The following is a 24281-nucleotide window of genomic DNA, read 5'->3' as shown; positions in this document are numbered from 1 at the left end:
CTTCGGCATTTTCGTCAAAATTTCGCGCAATAATGATGATATTCCGTTGTAACAAATTTTTCGCTAATATTTTTCCTATTGGATAATATTATTAGAACCTTATATTAAATCACAAGGAATTCCAATTGTTGCATAACGTTAAAATAATGTTATATTGAATATTATAACATTTGAGATGCATATAAACCGCGTAATTATGAAAATGACATGATGCGCATCCGATTTTCCAACACAGCGAATCAATCCCTCTTATTTGATGTACAGTTTGTCAAATTTTATTTGGCGGCCACGATGTAGCATCTGCTGCATACTAGGGTACAAAATACTGTAAAATGGTCATAATTTCCGCGAAGTTCATTTACATTTTATGCGCATCCGATTTCAATAATCACCATTAAAAAATACATCATTCTATGCCGTTTCAATGCGATCCATCAAGAACCGTGGATGTAGCATCGCACTCAATTTTTAGAAAAAATCTATTATATCTCTGGATTTACGAGAGTTTTTAAATATCTGTTTTCGCACAGTTTAAACACGCGTATCGATCTATTTATTTAAGTAGAACTGACACATCCAAAACGCGTTTTAATATGCGATATTTTCAAAATAATTTTTTGCAAATTTTCGAAATTTGAGGGGTATCATATCCGCCGATCTAGTGGGTATATTTTTACGCGTCGTGGCTTGTTAGATTCAGAACGTAAAAAAACTAAATTTACGCTGGTTTCCACGGATATCGAATGACGTTTGTAAATTTTAAACCAAAAAAATAGGTTTTTGAGAAAAATTTACGCACAAAAATTTCGTGTTTGTGCGCAGGTTACTGTGATCCTGTGCGGGCTACACCCTCATGTTATACATTAAAAAATGCAAAATCGTGTGTACTACAATAAAATCATAAGCTTTTAGGGAAATTTAGCTGCGCGTCCCGATTAGAGCAAAAATTCAAAAAACCCAATTTTTTAGGTTTCAAAATGTCAGCATCCGTTTGAGGTAGATACAGTGGATATATTAAAAAATCATACATTAGAAACTTCAACTCTGAAGTGTACTCTTTAACTTCTCCTTTGAGCATTAAGCTCTACATTGTGTTGTAAAACCACTAATTGGAAAATTACCTAATGAAACTCGTTTAATTCAACGATTTTTTTCCGATTTTTTACATTAGTACGACCACAGCTTCCGCTCAAATTATTATTTTAAGAAACCCCTCGGTGAATCGGGCTAAAACAGTTTATTTTACCGAAATGCGGTCAAAAGTTATGGTATAGTAAAACTGATCGCGAGTTACAATACCCCATACCTCAGTTTCAACATAAGTTAATTTTCTACAAAAAGCTTGATATATATGTATATATATTTATGTATATATATATATATATATATATATATATATATAATAAAAAATAAGGACATTAAATTCATTCTTCTGCCGATATATTATGTTAATATAGGATATGGCTTTATTTAAAATAGCCTGTTATTTTAGTTTTGGCTGTTTTGGAATTCATAAGTTTAAATTTAAAGCAGATCTGAGTTTTGAAAGGGTTTCCAAAACAACTTCTTTGTTGTAACATCTTCTGAGTAAATAAATTTTTAAAGAGTTTCTACTGCTAAGCATGCGTCTGACACTGGCGGTAATTGAAATTCTGGTTCTGTAGTATCCTCAATTTCTTCGTTAGAATTGCCTTAATTAAAAACGTCCAATATTATGTTGTCGTTATTTTACATGGCATCTATAACAACTAATTCATCAATTCTTCTACGTGTTGGGAGAAATGAGAATAGACACAAATGTCTTCAGAATCGTTCAAAGGACCAATAATCCCGCATAATGAAAACAATTAGCAATGACGGAAGACGCTAAATTTTCCAGGCTTCATCTAAAAATAACACTGCATCCAACGAATTTAATTTCGGACTTTCATCCTTTTCTATTCTTGCCAGGATAGTGGATATTTGTCGATCCCGGTAATGCGATTTTAATGATTTTATTACTCCTTGGTCTATTGCTTGTTAAACAGATGAGACATTGGGTGGCAAAATGTCAAGCTTAATTGACTTGAGACCGCCTACATGGCAGCCGTAATTCATTTGTTTAACCCCATCTTCGAACATGTTGTGCATATGTTTGGTGGTTTGTTGTTGTTTGATTTAAAAAAATACATACAACAAAATATTGAGAAAAATTGTTCTTCCTCGAATGGTTCGACGTTATAACCGATAGCAAAATTCAAATATTTCAAAAAATCCGACGTTACAACAGATTTTACGCTATAAGCGATGACATTATAAGCGATATTTTTTACTTGTGTGGAATATAAATGGGAGAAATTCGGGACATTTGGATTTCGTCGTTATAAGCGATATGACGTTATAAACGACGACGTTATAAGCGATTTCGACTGTACGTTTTTTAATTATGAATAAACAATATGACAGAACATTTTTATACCCTCCACCATATGGAGGGTATAATTAAATTTGTCATTCCGTTTGTAACACATCGAAATATTCGTCGGAGACCCTATAAAGTATATATATTATTGATCAGCATAAAATTCTATGTCGATTTAACCATGTCCGTCTGTCTGTTGAAATCAAGATACAGCTCGCAACTTTAAAGATAGAGAGTCAATATTTGGTACAGAAGCTTTTATTACTTGCAGGATGTTTGGTATTGAAAATGGGATATATCGGTCCACGCCTTTATATAGCCCCCATTGAACGGTACCTCCCGATATTCGGTATTTTGAAGGTTTTAGTTTCATTATCCCACCAAAATTGCTGAAATTTGTTGGTATAGGTTCACGCCTTCATATAGCCCCCATAGAACGGTACCTCCCGATATTCGGTATTTTGAAGGTTTTAGTTCAATTATACCACCAAAATGGTTGAAATTTGTTAATTAGTGTTGGTTGAGGATATAAAACGTTCCACCTGAAATTTGTTGGTATACGTCCACGCCTTTATTTAGCCCCATTTCCGACTGAAATTCGTCGGTATAGGTGCGCGTTTCGATATTGCCTCTTAGAACAATACCTTCTGGTATTCTGTCTTCTTCATAAACGAAAGGAAACTAATTGATCCATTTTAATTCAATACAACTCGTGGTGGAGGGTATAACAAGGTCGGCCAGGCCGAACTTAACGCCGTTCTTACTTGTTTACCTTGTAATTATTTTAATAACCAAATGTTTGTTTATGTTTTTGCCAAGAATTGCAAAGTCCGCCACAAAACATTCGAATTTATATCAGGCGATCAAACTTGCAAATTCTTACAAGGAAAATTTTGCTTGCAACAACTAGTAATTCTCATTCCCAATATTCTCACCAAATTCGCTCTCTTTTACTTTACAAGTTTGTTATCGAACAGCATTTTCTAAAATTTTTTACAAATTTGTACAAACTTTTGGGTTCTCGTACAGACCTAATTTTTAACTGACTAAAACCTTTTAGATGTAAATTGGATCTCTTTTCTTAATCCTAAAATAAATAAATATTCTATAGAATTGACAACTTAAATGACGCATTTTTTATAAAATCTGACAAATCTGTTTAAAATTGGAGGTTAACACGACAAAAAGCTTCGATGTAAATAAGTTTAAAAGCCGAAATACTCTCAAAAAAATCAACAAGATACCAAATGAAGAATAGCGCAAAAATTATTGCAGTAACGATATTTAGTTGTTTATTAGTTAAATTTCATTTTGTTTTTTTTTTTTTGCTTGTATAATTTCTTAAACTAAAAGGGGATTTTTTTATTTAATAACTAACATCACTATTAGAACATAAAACTAATTAAACAACTTAACCATCGATTTTTAATCGATTCGAAGTCTCAAGGGCCATGGTCTGGTTCGATCTATTGGGATACCATTTTAAGTGGACAGCACGATTGTTTTTATCACCTAAAAAAAGAAGGAAAAATAAGAATTAACAACACAAGACATTTTTTTGTATACACAGAGACTTCTACTTACCATAGTTATGCTTGTGGTCCTTTTTACAAGTCTTTGGGCATATGACAAAACGAACATCCATGGGCCGCTCAACGAAAATCTCCAAACGTGGCATGTTGGCTTTTTTCAGTTCACCTGGTGTTAGTTTGGCTGTATTTTGGTTAATATTAGTATTATTAGTACAATTATTCACTGGTTTGTTTGTATCATCTAAATTTAAAAGGCTTATATAAATATTTTTTTGTTCCGAAGGTTTCATTGCGGAATTTCCCAATTCCGAGGAACAACCATCCGGCCTAAAGTGCAGTGTAATTTCACTATGATTGTTATTTGATTGTGTTGTTTCTAAATATTTCGGAGTAGGTGTTGGTGTTGTTTGTACTTCAGTCGATCTGGAATGTGTTATTGGTGGTATAATTTCTGTCATAGGTGTTGTTTGGGCTTCAGTGGATCTGGAATCTGTTATTGGTGGTATAATTTCTGTCGTAGGTGTTGTTTGGACTTCAGTCGTAGGTGTTGTTTGAACTTCAGTGAATTTGGAAGGTGTAATTGGTGATATCATTTCCGTCATAGTTGTCGGTGGCATTGTAGATGGTAAAGGTGAATTTGTGTTGGAAGTATGTTCGGGTATTACAATTTCAAATGACAAAACCTTTGTTTCATCATCGTCTTCGGGATCGTGTGGTTTCGAGTCAGGCTTTTCACTAATACCAAGAACAGAAATTGGAACCTCTGTACCATTAGCTGGTTTATTTATATCGTCGGGTAGTATGGAAGAATAATTGTAATCCCAATTGTCATTCAAAAACTTTAAAGAAGGATCTTCTTCGTGGGCATCGGATACAGCGTCACTCTTAGTTGGTTCCTCTGGGATTGACAGAACAGAGGGACCATCGTCGTCTAAGCAATCATCATGGTCTGGATCAATTAATTTTACAGAATGAGGCTTTTTGTTAGCGGTTTGATCATGGAGCGTTTTCTCAGTGCCATCGTCAAGGTCGTGATAATCTGAAGGATATTCTGTTGTAGAACCTATTTCCGGTTCTTCTGTAACACAATCTGTAATAGTTATTTTGTCTGAAAGTCCAGAAGATTCGTCGTCATGGTCGGGATCTAACAATTTTACAGACGGAAGTTTTCGTTTGTTGGACGCTGTCGTAGTAGGCCTTACAGTTGCAGGAAGAGTTGCTGTCTCTGAACTGGGATATTCAGTGAAAGTCTCTGGTATTGTTATATCGCCTGAAAGAACAGACGGTTCATCGTCGTCATCATTAAGGAGGTCATAATGATCGAAATCAACCAATTTTGCAGAAGGTAGTTTTTCTTTAGCCGCCGTTGGAGAGGTTGTATAAGGAATATTTAAATCAATAAAGTCCGTGTGTTCTTCCAAACCAGATGGTTGAGGTCTTAAAGTTGTAACTTCTTCCGTAACACAATCTGTAATACTTATTTTGTCTGGAAATCCAGAAGATTCAACGTCATGGTCTGGATCAAATAACTGTACAGGCGGAATTTTTTGTACGTGAGATGCTGTCGTGGTAGAAATATCTGAATCATTGACAGGTGTAGGAGAAGTTTCTGTCTTTGAACTGGGATATTCAGTGAAAGCATGTGGGATTATTATTTCATCAGAAAGAACAGACGGTTCATCGTCGTCATCATCAAGGAGATCATAATGTTCGAAATCAACCAATTTAGCAGAAGGAAGCTTTTCTTTAGCCGCTGTTGGAGGGGTGGTAAAAGGAATATTCCAATCAATGAAGTCCGTGCTAGAATGTTCTTCCAAACCAGTCGGTTCGGGTCTTAAAGTTGTGAATTCACTATCATCGGACCAGGGCTTTTCTGTGGCATCAGAAAGTAAAGATGGTTCATCGTTATCACAGATATCATCATGATCTGGGTCTATCAACCTTATGTGATGATGTTTTACAGGAGTCACTGTTGTAGCGGGGGGTTGTTCATTTGTATCAGGCGATGTTTCGTCTGTACATGGCTCTTCTGTGCCAATATTCAGTATAGATGGTTCATGGTCATCATAAAGATCGTCATGTTCTGGATCAAGCAACTTTGCAGAGGGGAGTTTCTCTTCAACAATTTGTCCCGGTGCAATTGTCGTAACAGAACCATCATTAAAGTCGCCGGAAACAGAAATATTATCATTATGATCACTTGGGAGAATTGCATTGGGTGTCGTGCCATTAACTGGCATTACTATTTCATCTGACAGGACCGAAGGACCATCATCGTCATCATCATGATCTAGGTCTATCAATTTTACATGAGGATCTTTTACTGGAGCAACCGTTGTTGAAGAGACGTGTTGGTCTTCTGGAACTGACGAAGTTTCGTCTGTACATGGCTCTTCTGTGCCACTATTCTGTATAATAATTTCGTCGGATAGTTCAGATGATTCATCGTCATCATAAAGATCATCATGTTCTGGATCAAGAAACTTTGCAGAGGGGAGTTTCTCTTCAACAATTTGTCCTGGTGCAATTGTCGTAACAAAACCATCATTAAAATCGCCGGAGAGAACAGAAATATTATCATTGTGATCATGATCATTTGGGAGAATTGCCTTGGGTGTCGAATTTGTGGGAGGATTATCATTTATACCATTAACTGGTATTACTATTTCATCTGACAGAACAGAAGGACCATCATCGTCGTCGTCATCATCATCAGTTGTAGCTTCAGTTTCATAATAATCATTGAAATTGGTGGTTGCGTAAGATGGCGTTGAAGTTCCAAGTTCACTTTGGTCTTTTGGTAGCTTTGTGTGATCTTTTCCCAAAGGCAGAAATTCATCTTCAATAGATTTGGTGGTCTGTTCATTATTTTTAGAATCGAATTCAGATTCAAAATCTTCTAACCAATCCTTTGTGCTTTTGTGACCAAGAGGAGTGGATAATGTACTAGATTCATGACAGAAGAAAACATCATTGGTGGTTGGGTCACGCGTTGTTGTTGTTACGTTATTACTATGGGTAGAACTATCAATTGAATGAACTATTGGTTCATTTAACTTTGGATAGCAGTCAGTTTTGGTAGTCGTTGTGCTGGGGTTTTCTGTGGAACTATCGTTTGTATTCACTATTACATTATTTGTGGGAGGATTATCATTTATGCCATTAACTGGTATTACTATTTCATCTGACAGAACAGAAGCATCATCATCGTCGTCGTCATCATCATCAGTTGTAGCTTCAGTTTCATAATAATCATTGAAATCGGTGGTTGCGTAAGATGGCGTTGAAGTTCCAAATTCACCTTGGTCTTTTGGTAGCTTTGTGTGATCTTTTCCCAAAGGCAGAAATTCATCTTCAATAGATTTGGTGGTCTGTTCATTACTTTTAGAATCGAATTCCGATCCAAAATCTTCTAACCAGTCTTTTGTGCTTTTCGAATCAATAGGAGTGGATAATGTACTAGATTCATGACAGAAGAAAACATCATTGGTGGTTGGGTCACGCGTTGTTGTTGTTATGTTATTACTATGGGTAGAACTATCAATTGAATGAACTATTGGTTCATTTAACTTTGGATGGCAGTCTGTTTTGGTAGTCGTGCTGGGTTTTTCTGTGGAACTATTGCTTGTATTCACTGTTACATTGATTGTGGTTGTGTCAGAAGATACCACTGCTGTTGGGGTTGTGTTGGAAATATTTGTGGTGACATTACTGCTTAATGTTGTTTGTATTGTTCGTTGTGTTGTTACTTCAGAATGGTTTGCAGAAGAGCAGTGTGTTTGACAGTGTAATGTGGATTGTGTATCTGTGGATCATCAAATAAAATATATTAAATTTAATTTCATAATACTTTTGTAGAAGAAATGCAATATGGTCCCATAGTTTAAATCTGTATGCCTATTTGAAATTCAGGGCGAAAGAAATGCTATTAAAATTAAATTGAACACAAAGCGAAGGAAATATTATCGGCACAGATTGACAAACATGAAACTCACACTATGAGGCAAGCGATATTTTAGCAAAACTGTCGGAGTCAAAACTGATCTTGTCCCCATTATCGGGAATGCGTGCTCAATTTTCTTATATCTATAATACGTGATTCATGGTCATTCATATATTAGGCTATATAAGGTGCGTGATACGTAAACAAAATTCACAGACGTGAGAATATCTGTGGATCATCAAAGAATTTAAAATAAATAAATTTCAAATAGAGTTTTTTAACCAATGAAAATGTAGGTTAGTCCATATTTATATTAGGCAATTTTCCTTGCGGCAATTGTCAGTTTGAAGGAGAGAGAGGTGAGGCATATGGTAACCCTCTGCCTCCCAACATTCTCTCTCAACGACAAACTGACAATTGCCGCAAGGAAAATTGCCTAATGTAAATATGTATTTATCGATATTTGTCATTGAAAAAATCATTTGCAGGAGAAATGGAAGAACTCGAGTGTGAATGCAGTCCAAAAATTCCACCAAGAGAGTGAAACATTCAACTGATAGCTTTGATGCAGACACATCTTCTTGTAAAGAAAAACAAGGCAATCTATGGTACTCCGCAAAAAAAAAATAGAAAAATGTCTAAACGGTAGTGTGAAAAAGGCAAAATATACAGGAAAAATAATGAAGTCCTAAAATTCGACCAAAAGAGTGAAACATCCAACTGATAGCTTTGTTGCAGATACATCCTCTTGTAGAGAAGAGCACGGTAATCTGGTAAGAGACGCAGATAACCTTCAAGTGATATGAAAAGAGCGTTTTCCCAAGTATTTGTATCCTGTAATGATGTTGAAGATGTCCTGCTTGCGATCAACACAGAAGCACGCCGACTGAAGATTAAAAAGGCAGTATTGGTTGATGATGGTTTGCCAAACGAATTGTTTAAAACCGGAGGCGAGAACCTGATAAGGTGTGTTGTAGTTAAGGCAATGTGGGAAGAAGAACGCACACCTGATGACTGCAATTTTAGTATCCTATGTTTCCTCAAGAAAAGGAAATAAGATTGTATGTTCAAATTACGAAAGCATAAGTCAGGGCTTCATCCCATATAAAAAGCTTAAGATTAACGAAATAATTTGACCATTAACGTGTCATGAGAAAAAGTTAGGTGTCCCTGCTATATGGAGGAGCAGCAACAAATGCTATACAACAACAACAAATAATAAAACAAACGTGTGACTGTAGCAATCACGTAGTCAGGGAAGACATGAACATTCAAAGCCCAAACAGGAACGAAATTGTAGAAACTATCAAGTCAAAAGCAAGGGACTAGGTCCTAACAATATACCACCAGAATTACTAATATTCAGAACTAATTAAGAACTTCTGGACAAGTATAATCAATGAAGGCATCATAATTAAAGTATCTAAAAAAGTAAACTAACAGAATGCGGGAACTGGAAAGGTATATCGCTATTGAATGTAGTAACAAAAGTAATATCGCATATAATGGCCAACCGCTGAAACTATTATTAAGATAACGGACGGGTTTCTGAACACTTTGCGGGTAATTGTGCAGCAGTCGGTTGAATGAATATCTGTAATTCATCGAATTTAAATGAACATTTGGCACAAATTCCCGGAGGCAATCTGGGGCGCAATGGTTTGCAAAGGAATGCCGTAAAAGTTGATCAACCTCGTCAAAGACCTGTACATGTACATACAGGAATAAGCCAAGGCTGTATTCTCTCCTCACTGCTCTTTAATAATGTACTGGACGTGATAAGAACCGTGCAATGGGAAACTCCCACGGAATACAATGAAGTCTGTAAGGAAGTCTGCAAGACCTTGACTATGTCGATGATATATATGATATATGACCGAAAACTTACATAATATTCAGTATCATGCAGCTAGAGCCGGGCTGAAGATAAATATAGAAGTGGTGTGCATTAACACTACAATCTCATCAAACATTACGGTAAGGAAGTTGAAGTGAAGCTTCACATATCTTGGCAGCTTAAAAATGACAATGGTGGAAACAAATAAGATATACTATGTCGAATCAATTAAGGTATACTATGCTGACATAGAGCATTTGGTGTATTGCAAAACATGTGTTGCTCCCAAAGTATTTTCAGAAAGACAAAATTGAGGATATTCATCTCGAATGTTAAATCTGTAGTTCTGTATGGATGGATGTGAGACCCCGGAACGCAGCATTAAATTAGGCTAAATCGCTGCAAGTGTTCAAAACCAGACGTTTACGAAGAATCGTGGGCATATTTTGACGCAATACTACTACATCCAACATTACACTAGGTTTGGAAACTAAACATAAACTAGTTGGCCTAGAAATAAGAAGGCAAAAATGGAAATGGATAAGTCATACTCTATGGAAGACTAGAGACAATACTGCCTGAATGGCAATTGAGTAGAATCCGCAAGGGGGAAGAGGTAGACCTGCAGACTCATGGCGAAGTATTGGATGAAGTTGGAGTGAAATAAAACATTTATCATATAAATAGATTAGAATGGAATAACTTTGTTGTCAGCTCTTCTTTGGAATAAAAAGGAAAACATAAATATAATATAGAGCGGCAAGGCCAAGACTTTCAATCCCAAATAAAAAATTCAACTTACCTTTTCCTCCTTTACCAGCACATTTTCTTCCTTTACCAGCACATGGTTTCTTATGTCCAACTTGTTTATCATCCGATTCATCGTTCAATTTGCCAACATCTGTAGTGGATTCTACATCACCACTTGACTTGCCTTCATTATCGTTTTCTTCACTTGAATCGCTTGATTCTTTACTAGAGTCACCAGTTCCACTGCTTGATTCGCCTTCTTCATTGCTAGATTCTTCGTTTCCATTGTTCTCTTCACTATTTTCGGTATTCGAGTCATCAGTTTCCTTGTTGGCGGCGGCGTCCTCTTCGCCTGAACCTTCTTCATTTGGACTTGACGTTGCGCTTTCTTCGCCTGAATCTTCTTCATTTGGACTTGATGTTTCTTCCTCTTCTTCTACGTCTTGTTCATCAGCAGTTGTCGTTTCGTCATTTGAATGTTCATCATCATCTTCTGTATCTTCATTTGGAATTGGCGTTGACGACTCTTCTCCGGAACCAGGTGCTGGTGTTGTCAAGTCTTCATTTGGTTTTCCATCATCACCTTGATTTTTGTTAGGGAAGAAAGGATGTTTTTTATGTGCATCTGGTGGTGGCGGTGGTGGGAAACCAATGAATTTTTTATCTCCTTTATGTTCTTCAGCACCTGGCGGTGGTGGTGGTACAAAAGCGAATTTTTTATCTCCTAGACCATTTGAAAAAACAAAAATATTTTTAGAGAATCAATAAGGTACGTATGTATGCATATGTAATAATAAGAGAACATCGTGGTGAGCAATTTACAAAGGAGAGTATTCAACTTAAAAAGTGATCGAATACTAAGCATCAACCTGGCAAAGGTGAATGGGTAGTCTGAGGAATCATTAATTCCTGTTAGGAATGAATTAACACAAGTAAAGGCCTCGCCTGGTTGCCTTGCGAAGCTGCTTATGTACCCTGGCCTTAAAGGCAGTGAGGCGTGAATATTACTCATCCAAGATGATAATTTGACGAATGATAACCAAACACAGACGATTTTACGACCAAGCACTTAACAACTTGAGAAAAGAATTATAATTTGAAGTGAATAGAAGTTGAAGTAAAATTTGATGTTGTGAATTTTGCAGGAATATTTCTTTTGGAGCCGAGAAGAAGAAGCTTAAGAAATTAAAGAAAAGGCCCCAACTTTATGGCGGAACCGGAATGTGAAGCACTACGAAGAGCAAAATGTCCCATTGACTACAAAAAAGAGGCAAAGTTGTAGGAAAGTAATCCAGAGATTCTCAAAACCGTTAGAAGGTACTGGCTTTTCAAAAAAATGATGGTGGGCATCCCTGATCTAAACGTTTCCGTCAAACGAGTGGATTTCCGTCTCCATGTCAGGTACGTCTATCACATCGAAGGCCAGTCGTGCATGCAGCTGGGCCGCACAAATTGACTTTATCGTCCTCATTGAATTCTTGAAAACATATGGTACCAGTACCAGGTACCAGTCGCATTCACTGGATGAGAGGGCTCGATCGGCAAATCAATGTGGACCACAGTCTCGGAATAAGTCCAGTTCTTTGGAGAAATTTGAGGCTGTACAAACAAATGGGTACATATTATATTTCTGGGCTATTAAATCCACATATTTACAATTCGGATATATTGTGGGACGAATTAGGCCATGTATGGGTATCAAAGGTAGCTTTTAAGTGCTCAACTAAAATATACATGTGCGTCAATGGAGCTGAGGGCAGCAATAAGTTCCACATACCAATTTGTTCAATAAGTAAAGGAACGGAAAATGAAGCCAACAAACATGTTACAATTTCTGTTTGAAGTGAAGTGAAGACGTCGGTATATAAGAAATATGGCATTCTTCTTTAAAGACCTCGGTACATAAGATGCATGGCACACATAAGTGGTTAGCTTTCTTGCTTAAGACATTTAAGGTACAAAAGTAAAAAAGGGCAATCTAGTTCGAACTTTTACGGAGGCCTCAACTCATTTCTTACAAAAGAAATGACAAACGACCGAGCTAATTTCGAAATAGTGAGCCATTTGCTTTTATTATTTTAAGCAAGAAAGCCCGCGGCTTATGTACCTTTATAGCTTAATTTTTTATCATAATTATTTAAGTCAGAAAAAAAGCTTACCATTGTTCCATTGCTTATCATCCGGCAAAACGAAGCGATCGCCAAAATCTACCTCGCTACCCAAAACTTGGGTTTCTTCATCATCCGTTTTTGTAGGGGGTTCGGTAACTGCTTCAGCGCTTTGTGTTTCTATAACACCTTCTGCAGACGGTTCTGAAGAAGCTTCGTCATCATTTCCACTTCCACTATCTTCCTCACTTGAACTGCTACCCACATATTGTGAATCTTGTTTTGATTCTACTGTATCGTCTTCTTCTGAAGATGACTCAATTTTATGCTTAATATCTTCTAGAGAATCCAAATCAAATTCACTAGGATGAATTAAGGGATATGATGGCGATATATGGGGAGTATATGGTCGAATATGACTTGCGGGATAAACCAATTCTGCAAGTGAGATACAATCACAGGGTACCTGTTCCTTTGGCAAGCAAGCATTACTTTGCAAATCATAGAAGGTTTCACCGGGACATCTGTAAAGAAGTTCAAATTGAAATATATTACATTCGAAAATTCTCTCTCTCTCCAGGATACTCACTTAAATCTTGTTTGATAGAATACACGATTCTCCTGCAGCTCACAGGTATAGTAAAGCGAACAATCTGATGGTGATCGGAATACACCATTTTGCTGACAGGCGGGATATTGATTTTCACAATATTCCGGTACATTCTCATTTTCGCGAATGATTTGTGTCGGTATACATGCATTGCCGGCAATACATTTGCTCGTTTGCTGTGAGAATATCATATTGTGTGGGCAAGAATAGATTTGCGGACGCAATGATTTGTCACATTTATAATAGAGATGACAATCGGTGTGAATGGGGAAACGTCCTTCGGCAGTACATTTTGGTTCGTATTCAGTGCGTCTTGCCTGTACACATTGGCCACAGGTGGTATTGAATTGCTGAAAAATGAGAAGAAAAGTGTTAAACAAATTGTACGTAGATTATGGTGAAGACTTTTCCGACTTGTTCAAGAAAAAAATCCTGTAGAAGAAATATGTAAATGAACTTTGGCTTATTTTGAAGATGACAGTGCTGCATCAATGAGCAAAAAAAGTTTGACCCAATAGGCATTGCAAGACACTTTGTTATAAGATCAAACGTCCCACAAAGCACAAACGGTGTGGTGGTGGTTGCGTGTGTAGAGAGGAGAGACATTAAGTTGAACTGGGATCTATTTTTAACACAGTCCTCTTGAAAATGATAAACTTGTGGTAGGCAGACCTTCTTCTTCGAATAAAATGAGATACGACTTTCCCTAGCTATATGTGGTATGTTTGAGTTAGATTACGGAATGTAGACTGATAATCATATGTAGCGAGTTGGCTTGCCACATGTGAGATAACGAAGTGTGTTTGTGACCTCTCCATAAGATTGTATGGCAGATGCGTTCGTACACATAATTACACGCTTCCTCTATCTTTTACACACTGTTTATTAAGGTGATCTAAAAGGCGAATTCAGCCCTTGGTCTTCATTTGCTGTCAACATGTTTTGCGCGAAATATCCACAAAAGGCAGAAGAAAGCGGTAAAATATTCTTCGCGATGCTAAAATATAGATGTTGTACACAGATATTCCTAATAAAAAGAAATATTCGTTATTTATTTTTGATTAAAAATATGTTTTGACAGCAAATGAAGACATCAGTTGGTATTATTGTATCACTTTCTTTCTTGCACCAGGTTACACACTAGTTTAAGTTAGGTTAAGTCATATTGTACTATTTAGTTCTTAAGATTATTTTTACTTTAATAAAAATAGTGCGTAACATGTATTCAAAAAGAAGAGACGTGGTATATTTTCTGACAAATAGAAATATTCCAGTTCACTAATGGTAGTAAATTGTTCCGCGCTGAAGATTTTAAAGAACTGTCTGTAGCTATGAATGACTACCCAAAAGCCAGGGATGCCAACTGTTCCGAGGTAAAAATCGCTACAGCCACATACGCACCATAGGTCTGTAGCCATTTTTACCTTAAAACAGTTGACATTCCTTCTTAAACAGTGGTTTTTGTACGTCAAAAATCACCACAAGTAGCGGGAAAACCACCAACTTGGCACCCCTGCCAAAAGCTCTCATATGATTGAAGATTCAGTGGAAAAATATGAATATCCAATCAGCATTGCCGAAAGCAACCAGTCTTTGAGCATGCGAACAAACTTTCTTTCTGGTTTTATTAACTTTCTTGTGGGTTTCATTATCCTCTGTAATGTTACATATATGTGGTTTCAAACCTAGGAATCAATTATATATCTGCTTGCGCCTATTAAAACTATGATCGTAGAAACCAAATAGGCTATTAATAACTCTTAAAAGGCAAATCAAGTTTCTTTGTAATATTGAAGGTCTCTTTTAAAATAGGAATAACTTTTACTTACCTGGAATCTTTGACATCTTCCAAATATCACAGCATCTGGTTTGCAAACGTAATAGTATTGATTTTCCTCTGGATGGGGTTTTAGACCGACATAATTCCCCGAACAACGTTTGTGCTGAAATTAAAAAAAAAATAAAAATAATTAAATAATAAATGAAAATAATTAAATAAATTTCAATATTCAGATTTTTAGTTAAAACGTATGTGTATAAATGTACGTCTGACACGGTCAGTGAGGACGCTCCCACCAGAATTAGTGGAGAGTGTCACAGTTCGCCAGACATTACCATCGTGTCATAAGGTCTGACAAATCACGACACCTTACAACCCGTCGTTTCCCTTGGGTCAAATCATCTCCCCGTAATTCTCTCCAGCGGGCTGCCCAATTTCATCACCTCTGCACGCCGCACTTTCACAGTCATGGGAAAACTCATTGGCATAGTTTCAGAGAGTTCACTAATCACCGCTTTAGAGATCCCAACGTTTCCCAGCAAAATTTAAAGGAAGGGGTTCCATGCGATGACGTGTTTTCATGGCAACTTTTTCATTGGTTCAAACGAAGTCGTGAAAGATCCGATCTTTTCGTTAGCATTTGAACCATTGCAAAGGAAGTCGTGAAAGATCCGATCTTTTCATCAGCATTTGAACCCATTCCATCGATCCAATAGAGATGAATTTTGTGTTTCTATTTATTCACATTTTTTAAATATATAAGATTAATTATTTACAATAGACTTGATGTTGTCGGAGAGTAAAAATCACAACCAACGTTGTTAAAACTCTCGCCGTAATGATCATGTCATTGCAAAGGGTTTGTGAAAATGACATGCCAAAGCATTGGTGGTAATGACATGCCAAATCATTGTGAAAATGACATGTCAAAGCATTGGTGTAAATGACATGTTTTGGATCCGAAAATTAATAGCATCTTTTGGGGTCCACGCTCATATAAAATTCATCGATGCTTTGGCATCGAACATTTTGCTGGGTTGTGATGTTCGGGTAGCAGAAATGACGTTCCGAACTATCATCTCTGCTGCATCAGCCGCTCGCCATATACCTGCTGGTCGAATAGTCGAAGGGTGACAAAATTTCCCAGCAGATGTGATGGGATTACCAAATAAGTATGATGAGCTTCGTCGTTCCAATCCCAATGATCTCAGAGTCAGTAAGTTGATACTGGAAGTTAACAGGTTGGTCGGTGAGCGTAAGCTCAAAAAGTGGTTAAATCATCTATGTCGCATCAGATCTCTTCCTGTCGAAGATGAACCACCACAATTTACAATGGATGATGTTGCGAATGCCATCAAGAATGCGAAATCGTCCAAAGCGTTGGGCCCTGATAAATTATCCATGGTATTGCTGAAACAGCTGGATGTGCAGGGAGTCGAGTACCTCACTAAAGTTCTCAACCTGTCACTAGCTACCCACATCGTTCCCGTAGTCTAGAAAATGGGCAGGGTGGTCCCAACAAAGGCAAGTTTGCCAACAAAGTTGAATCGTGTAGACCGATTTCGCTTTTGTTGCCCGTAGCAAAGACCCTTGAGCCTCTCTTCAGCGTCAGAAGTAGCTATCCAGTTGCCGATTCTCACAATGGGTTCCGTAAGAAGCACAGCACGACAACAGCGCTGCTTATCATAATCCTTTCATACTGCCAAGCACTCCAAGCTGCTTGGGGATATCGATATCAATTATATGTGTGGACACCAGTCATACATGGAATTCAGGAACAAGTAGTTCGATCCCCGTAGAGTGAAACACGGAGTCCCCTAAGGTGGGGTGATATCTCCGGATCTGTTTAACCTCTACCTCTCCTGTATTACACCCCCTGCAGACGTCATTGAGGTCCTTACGTATGCGGATGGTTGTACGATCTTGGCGTCAGGATGTTATATTTGTGAAAGACTGAACTCCTATTTGATTGATCCTATTAACTTTTTCCACTCGAGGAATATGCAAATATCCGCCACTAAATCTATGGAAACTCAAGTTCCTAGTTGGCTGCACTGGGGGTGCATATAAAGAAACCACATATGTATGTATAACGCGATAGGTCGGTCTGTGGTAAGCAGCGTACGTAAAAATATTTTAAATAACATTTCCAATCGTTTCGTATTTTCCATAGGAACAATACAAAACATAACTCATGTTGGCCGAGCTCACTGGTCATTGACCATAACGCACAGCAAACGTTTGCCAAAAATTCTTTTTGTTTGGGTGGTGAATGAAACAACTCGGCAAAGCATAGCCGAAGTACATTTCAGCAATCGTACAGTTCTCATCTTTTTACATTGAAAAGTTTGTGGTTTTGTTTTGGTTGTGAGAATGAAACGATTCAGAGAAGCTTAAAAGTTTGTGGCTTTGTGTGATTGGTACGGGAATCGTTTTGTTTGTTTCCGTTCATTGGTGGTAAGCAATGCGGTCCTTGATAATAAGTGAAACGCCACGGAAAAATTTTCAAACCTGTTGAAATGCCGCCCTGAGAACTGCAGCAGGATGCCTCCTTATGTCTTCAGTGGATCATCTACATGATGAGGCAATGATTTTCTCGTTGCAGTCACAATATGGTCAGCTGGCACTGCAAACCAGAGTAATTTTGGCTCAACTACGCAGCGTATGGTGCTGTAGGGCAAGGATCGATGACACCGTGCAAAACATTTGCCCAGAAAGCGGCGCAGGTCCTCACGAGAGACTGCACATTTTCAACTGCCCTGCCAAACCTACTCAATTAACCCCAGTAGATCGATCTGTGGTTCATTTCGTCGAAAAAAGTTCAATATTTTCACTAAACGCAATTTAAGGATTGTTCTCGGCTGGGTTTGGAATTTTTATCACTGAAAATACGTGTGATCCTGATTACAACGGTATTTTTTTGTTTCGTGCAATGAAATCCATACTTCCTGGGATTATGAATCGAAAGCTTTAAAACTCCAACGACCACTGGCTAAAATGGCTGGTGCGCACTTTCAATTGCACTCCACTATATGTCCACTTCTCGAATGGTTTCTTAAGTGCTCCGAATTGCAAGGATTCATTTTAATACCCGAATATTGGCAACCAAAATTCCGTTTTTGTAACTTATTAGGGAAATTAGCATTATATTTTCGTAATAACCCGATTACACTTAACCGGATTAACCCAGTGTGTTTGGGTTTCAAATGTCAATTCCATATCGCAAACGTCAAATAAATCCTCATGAAGTGGATTAACCCGGTAAAAACTCTAATGTAACCGTACTAAACATGTTCTTGAAATAATTATGTCCAATCCTTGTGTCCCTTTTGTTTCAAATTAAGGAATTAGGACTATATGTAGCCTGTATGTGGAATAATTTGGTCCGATCCTGGGGATATTTGTGTGGTAGGTTTTTCTGGTTAATGTTATAGGCAAAGGGTTTGGTAGGGTTCTTAAAAGGCTTAAAATATCGAGAATTTATATCAATTTTACTTTATACCAAAGAACTATTATCGGAATCAGACCAATATAATGCATATGTCCTGATATTTTTTACTAACAGCCCTACACAGTGACTTGTTATACCCTTGGATGGTAGGAAAATATCTTTAGATCTCTGACAAAGTTTTTCTCATTTTGTGGAAATAAGAATGCAACCAAATTTTTGCCAGATTATATAGTGTAGGCACAAACAATAAAGTATGTTATTCTGTTGGCCACCAGATGGCGAGTAGATTAGACATGGAATAATTTGGTCCGATCCCTGGGATATCTGTGTGGTACGTTTTTTCTGGTTAATGTTATAGGCAACGGGTTTTGTAAAGTTCTTAAAAGGCATATAATTTGCGAGAATTTATATCAGTTTTACTTTATACCTAAGAACTATTATCGGAATCAGACCAATATTCTGTAAATGTCCTGATATTTTTTACTAAGAGCCCTACACAGTGACTTGTTATACCCTTGGATGGTAGGAAAATATTAGATCTCTGACAAAGTTTTTCTCATTTTGTGGAAATAAGAATGCAACCAAATTGTTGCCAGATTATATAGTGTAGGCACAAACCAAAAAGTACGTTATTCTATTGGCCACCAGATGGCGAGTAGCTTAGGCATAACTCAATTTCATACTTTTGGTTTGCGTCTAAGCTCATGGCTTATGACAGCAACAATGCTTAATTATTAGATTTAATAACGCTTTAACGATGTCCATGGAATTTTATGTAATAGGTAGTCCTTGTATTCCTGTTCCTTGTTCGAGTGACTGTCCTGGATGTGACATTGAAATAATTATATACATTCGGGTGCAAGTTACAATTGTTGCTCTTACATCCATTTGGACCACTTCTCGAATGAGTTCTTTTAAGTTATCTTTTAGGCTTAATTTTAATATCCGGAAATAAGCAACCAAAATTCGGCGTTTTTTGTAACTATTTTGGGAAACTAGGGTTATATTTACATAACATGTTAGCGAAATAATGATGTCAAATCCTTGGGCCGTTTTTGTAACAAATTAGGACTACATTTGCGCAGCCTGTTGAATAGTTTGGTACAATCCTAGGAGAATAGACAACTGGTTTTAAACAGGCCAATATTTTCGGGAATTTTATTCTATTATCGGCATCAGGCCAATATCTTTCATATGAAAAGGATAATTCGTTATTTTCTAACTCATATTTCTACTTTAGATTCCCACTACATGGGATCACAACAGGCCTATCCTGCTTGTCCGTCCGTGTGTCTGTCTGGCTGGAGCGCATGATAACTTATGTGTGCAAGGCGGGTGTGCATACCATTGCACCACGGTGGCACCCATACTTTTCACATCGTGAAATTTCTACCAGACTTAGATGAGGTTCCAATATGGACTCAATCGGTACACTCCTTCGGGTACCTCCCACACAAAATTTCGGAAAAGTTTAGTTTAGGACCTGTTCTCGAATCGATTTGATTTTTGTTGTATGAACTTGTATTCACTGCCCCCATACGACGATATAAGTTTTATCAGGGGCAAGTCCATACTTCCTGGGAAAATAGCCTGAAAGGTACAAAAAACCTCTATGACACCGTGTGTAGTGGTTGGAGCGCAAGATAACCCTCGAACGGATCTGCCGATTCGTTCCAAAATGTGGCCTTTGTAATATTTTGTGCAAATTTAGTTTAAGTTCGAAGATAAGCCATATCGGCCCACTCCTTCAGGTACCTGCCCCCACAAAATCTCAAAAATGTTCGAAAAATTGTGCGCACGATAGCTCTTGATGGGAGTGACCGATTTGGTCCATACTTTACACATCCAAATATATCTACCAGATATAGATCGGGTTCGAATATGGGCTTTATTTGTCCACTACTTCGGGTACCTCACACACAGAATTTTGGATAAATTCACGTTAAGACCTGCTCTCGAATTACTTTGATTATTGTTGAAGCGATTTGCATTCGCTACCTCCATTACGACGGTAAAAGTTTTTTCGGGGGTAAGTCCATACTGCTTGAGAAAACAGCCCAAAAGTTGTAAAAACCCCTATTTCTGGGAATATTGGTGCTTTAAGGTCCACTCCTTCCGATACCTCCCCCACAAAAGTTTCGAAAATATTCGCTAAAATGTTACGCGCGATTTCTCATAGACGTAGCAACCGATTTGGTCCAAACTTTGGATCTCTAAATATTGTCGAAACTTAGTTTAGTTTCAAATTTGGGCCCTAGTGTGATAAAAAAGCCCTATCTATCGTTATCCCCGCAAATTTTTGAGCTTTAATCCTATCTATACTTTTGTCGGTTCATACGCCCAAAATTTTGAAAACCCCCCTGAATGCATAAGTTTTTTTTTGAAAAAAAAAGTATTTCAATCCACACAGGCTGAGGGTATATCTCTGTCGGCAAAGCCGACTGATACTTTTTTACTTGTATGTAACTATTTTGGGAAACTAGGACTATATTTGCGTAACATGTTAGCGAAATAATGATGTCCAGTCCTTGTGCCGTTTTTGTAACAAATTAGGACTACATTTGCGCAGCCTGTTCGTGAAATAATTTACTAGGGGAATAGACAGTTGGTTTTAAGCAGGCCTATATTTTCGGGGATTTTATTCTATTATCGACATCACACCAATATCCTTCATATGAAAAGCATAATTCGTTAGTTGCTAACTCATATTTCCCATTACGTGGGATCATAATGTCTAGACTGAGCCTAGAGACTGTAATGTGGATGTAACCTAAGCGTGCCAATTAATATCCTGATATTTTTTAACCCTACATAACGATTTACTCACAGTTTATACAGTTGGCCATTCAGCCCAAACTAGTTAGCCCTGACTATTTAGTTTGCTGTCAAATACATAAAACACAAAGGAAATCAAATCACAATAATGAACAATCTATTATGTTTGTTGTCAAATGTTGTTAACAGAACTCTGAATGGCCAACTGTATAAACTGTGGATTTACTATAACCTTTGATGGTAGGAAAATATCTTTAGATCTCTGAAAAAGTTTTCATCTACTTTTGCTTACAGTATATTGTAATGTCTTGCACAATGGGCTAGGCTCTTAATGCTGCCGTGTTCTGCTATTTTTTGTAAAAGCTCTTCCGTACTTCTCCTAAGCGAGTAGAGTGGAAATAAGAATGCAAGCAGTTGCCAGATCAAATTGTTGCCACTCTGTTAACAGTGTTACCATATTATATAGTGTAGATACAAACCAACAAAGTATGTTATTCTATTGACCACTAGATGGCGAAAAGCATACACGTAGATATAACTCAATTCCATACCTTTGACTTGATAATGATAATTATCAGATTTAATACGGCGTTTATATTATAGTTTTTTGCAGGGTTAACCTTCTTTATGAGGATTTATTTGAAGTATACACAATGGAAATGGCATTTGAAACCCAGACCCACTGGGTTAACCCGGTTATATGTAAACGGCCTATAATAACGCTTAAACGAGCGCCAAGAAATTTTGTTTAATAGGTAGTCCTTGTGTTGTTTAAAATAGTTAGGAACATTCGCCGTGGTACGAGTGGCTTTCGGAATATTGTACGTTCTTTAACAATACTCTGTTAACAGTGTTACCATATTTTATAGTGTAGACACAAACCAACAAAGTATGTTATTCTATTGACCACTAGATGGCGATACGCATATACATTGATATAACTCAATTCAATGCCTTTGACTTGATAATGATAATCATCAGATTTAATAACGCTTAAACGAGGGCCATGAAATTTTGTGTTGTTTAAAATAATTAGGGACATTCGACGTGGTACGAGTTGCTTTCGGAATATTGTACGTTCTTGAACAATGCTCTAATTTCTCAATATTGTCATGTTCTGATTTTTTGTCCACATTTAGTAGTGTCATTTAATTTTTTTTGGATAGGGTTTTCCATTATCTTTGATAAACTGTTATCCTTTTTAATGTAAAATCATTTTTGTACTCTGGCACACTAAACCAATTCTTCTTACTTTTGACAATTCTTCTCACTAAGTTATGATTGTTTTTCACTTTAGCATCATAAAACGCTAATTTTCCAAACTTTTCACTCAACAGTCTGTAGAAATTTTTGGAAAATTAATTTCACTTACATAATCCACAATGATAGGCACTCCACCACCTGGAAATGGCCTTAATATTCCACGCCTTTGATCGAAGTACGTTCCAGGTGGATAATAGCTTGTTGGGATTTGATAAGGATAACCAATTGAGGGAGAATAACCATAATCTCCATATGGATTATATGGCTGGGGGCTGAATGGTGATTGGCCTAAATAACGACCAAAGCTGGGAATACAACAGCTGATGATGAAAACAGCCGACACAAGTAGATGTTTAGACATGTTGATGACAGCGGTTTTTTGCTTTATGTTTAAGTTCTAATTTTGTTTTTAATTTTCTTTTACTTTCTTATTTCATATAATTTTTCCTTTATTTTATAGTATTTGTTTATTATTATTTCGATTTTTTTAAATATATGTTTTTGTTTCTTTCTTTACATTCTTCACTGTTTTTGTTCACTTGCACAGGATATATTTTCTTAAAATAATGTTTTATACTTTTTATATTTTTCTTTATTCACAATTTACTTTGTTTTTTTTTTCTGTAGGTTTCGTTAGTGTTTCCTTAAATCACTTAATATTTTCTTATTAAAAAAGTTCTATAATTTTGTGATTTTATTATTTTAATTTCGTTTGAATTTCATAGTCGTTCTTAACCCATAAAGCTTTAGTTCACGATTGCACTGTTACCGCTATGTGGCGGGTGTTTAAATGCATTTCGAGCACAGCTTAAAAACGAAGCTTCTCTCCCAACTCAAATATTTTTCAGTTTTGTTTTGAACTTTGTTTCTTGCATAACTGTTAGCTGCTCGTTTTTCTTTGTGCATTTTGAGCCAACGTTCTTATGTTTTGAGTTAAATTTCTTTGGGGTAAAAGTCACGATCATCTACGGCTCCACACAAAGCGCATCTAGTTTCGGAATAGAAATATCCGATTTACTGCTTATTAACGGAGATTCATATTTGAAAAGTCAATTCTTTGAATATTTTAGTAAATAATGTAATGTCTCTAACAGTCAGTCGTTGAACCCCCGAGCAGATAATTTGCTTTGTTTAGTTAGCACAATGCAATTCAAGTTCAAGTTCAGTCGGTCAGTTATATCAGAGCTGTAAATTGCCGAAATGCTTTGAAAGCATTTTTACGCATTTTTGGTGTAATGATGTCATATTTGTGTTCAAAGAATTGTTGTGACACTGGTACAATTTTTTATCTGATTGCTTTGATTTGAGAGATAACTATATTTTGGCTCTGTGAAGTTGTATTCTGTCTTTCTGCATTGAGTGATGATTTTCCATGTGAAAACAATACTTAACTTTTTGGAAATATAACATTGAAGAAAAGTGGACTTATTGGGAGATATGTTATACAAAACTTTATGCATACACTTAATAATATTTATAGAAGGATGGAAGGCAGAGTCTGACATTAGATCAAGGATACACAAAAGAGCGCCCATGAACTCTTCGTCAAAGTTTCTCTTTCTTCACACACACATTTGAAAATATTGAAAAACTATGAACTCACACAATAACAGGTCCCTAAAGTATGCAAAAAAAATATATCTTGCCTATTCCTGCATTACAGTCACAAACGATAGTGACAAACAGGGTTTCGGAGTCGGAGTCGGAGTCTAGCAAATTTTGCTGGAGTCGGAGTCATGGAAAAAAACTCGACTCCGACTCCGAAAGCATTTCCTATTTTTGAGATAATTAAATTAAATTTTGTTAATACAATCGCGATGATATATGTTGA

General features: G+C 36.8%; 1 protein-coding gene across 1 annotated transcript; it reads right to left on the bottom strand.

Moving 5' to 3' along the window:
* Positions 1–3689: 3689 nt before the first annotated feature.
* Positions 3690–22915, bottom strand: LOC141405074 (uncharacterized). Its single transcript, XM_073989061.1, has 7 exons — positions 22560–22915; positions 15011–15124; positions 13161–13531; positions 12623–13095; positions 10516–11187; positions 3986–7738; positions 3690–3913 (listed from the first exon to the last, which is right to left on the bottom strand). Exons 1-7 carry the CDS (start codon positions 22809–22811, stop codon positions 3813–3815), a joined length of 5736 nt encoding a protein of 1911 aa, XP_073845162.1. The 5' UTR covers positions 22812–22915; the 3' UTR covers positions 3690–3812.
* Positions 22916–24281: the final 1366 nt, after the last annotated feature.

Source organism: Musca autumnalis, unplaced genomic scaffold (genome assembly GCF_047663935.1).
Source record: "Musca autumnalis isolate F117 unplaced genomic scaffold, ASM4766393v1 scaffold_5, whole genome shotgun sequence".
NCBI classification, from domain to species: Eukaryota; Metazoa; Arthropoda; class Insecta; order Diptera; family Muscidae; genus Musca; species Musca autumnalis.
Note: the sequence above shows the minus strand (reverse complement) of the source record. Positions and strands in the feature narration are given on the sequence as shown.

What these genes read in the sequence shown, in the direction of transcription:
- LOC141405074 (XM_073989061.1), bottom strand. Translation starts at nt 22,811, where the DNA reads ATGTCTAAACATCTACTTGTGTCGGCTGTTTTCATCATCAGCTGTTGT. An exon ending in GAAGATGTCAAAGATTCCAG is followed by an intron (nt 13,532 to 15,010) that starts GTAAGTAAAAGT and finishes CTCATTTTTCAG; the next exon opens with CAATTCAATACCACCTGTGG. An exon ending in GGACCACAAGCATAACTATG is followed by an intron (nt 3,914 to 3,985) that starts GTAAGTAGAAGT and finishes TTCTTTTTTTAG; the next exon opens with GTGATAAAAACAATCGTGCT.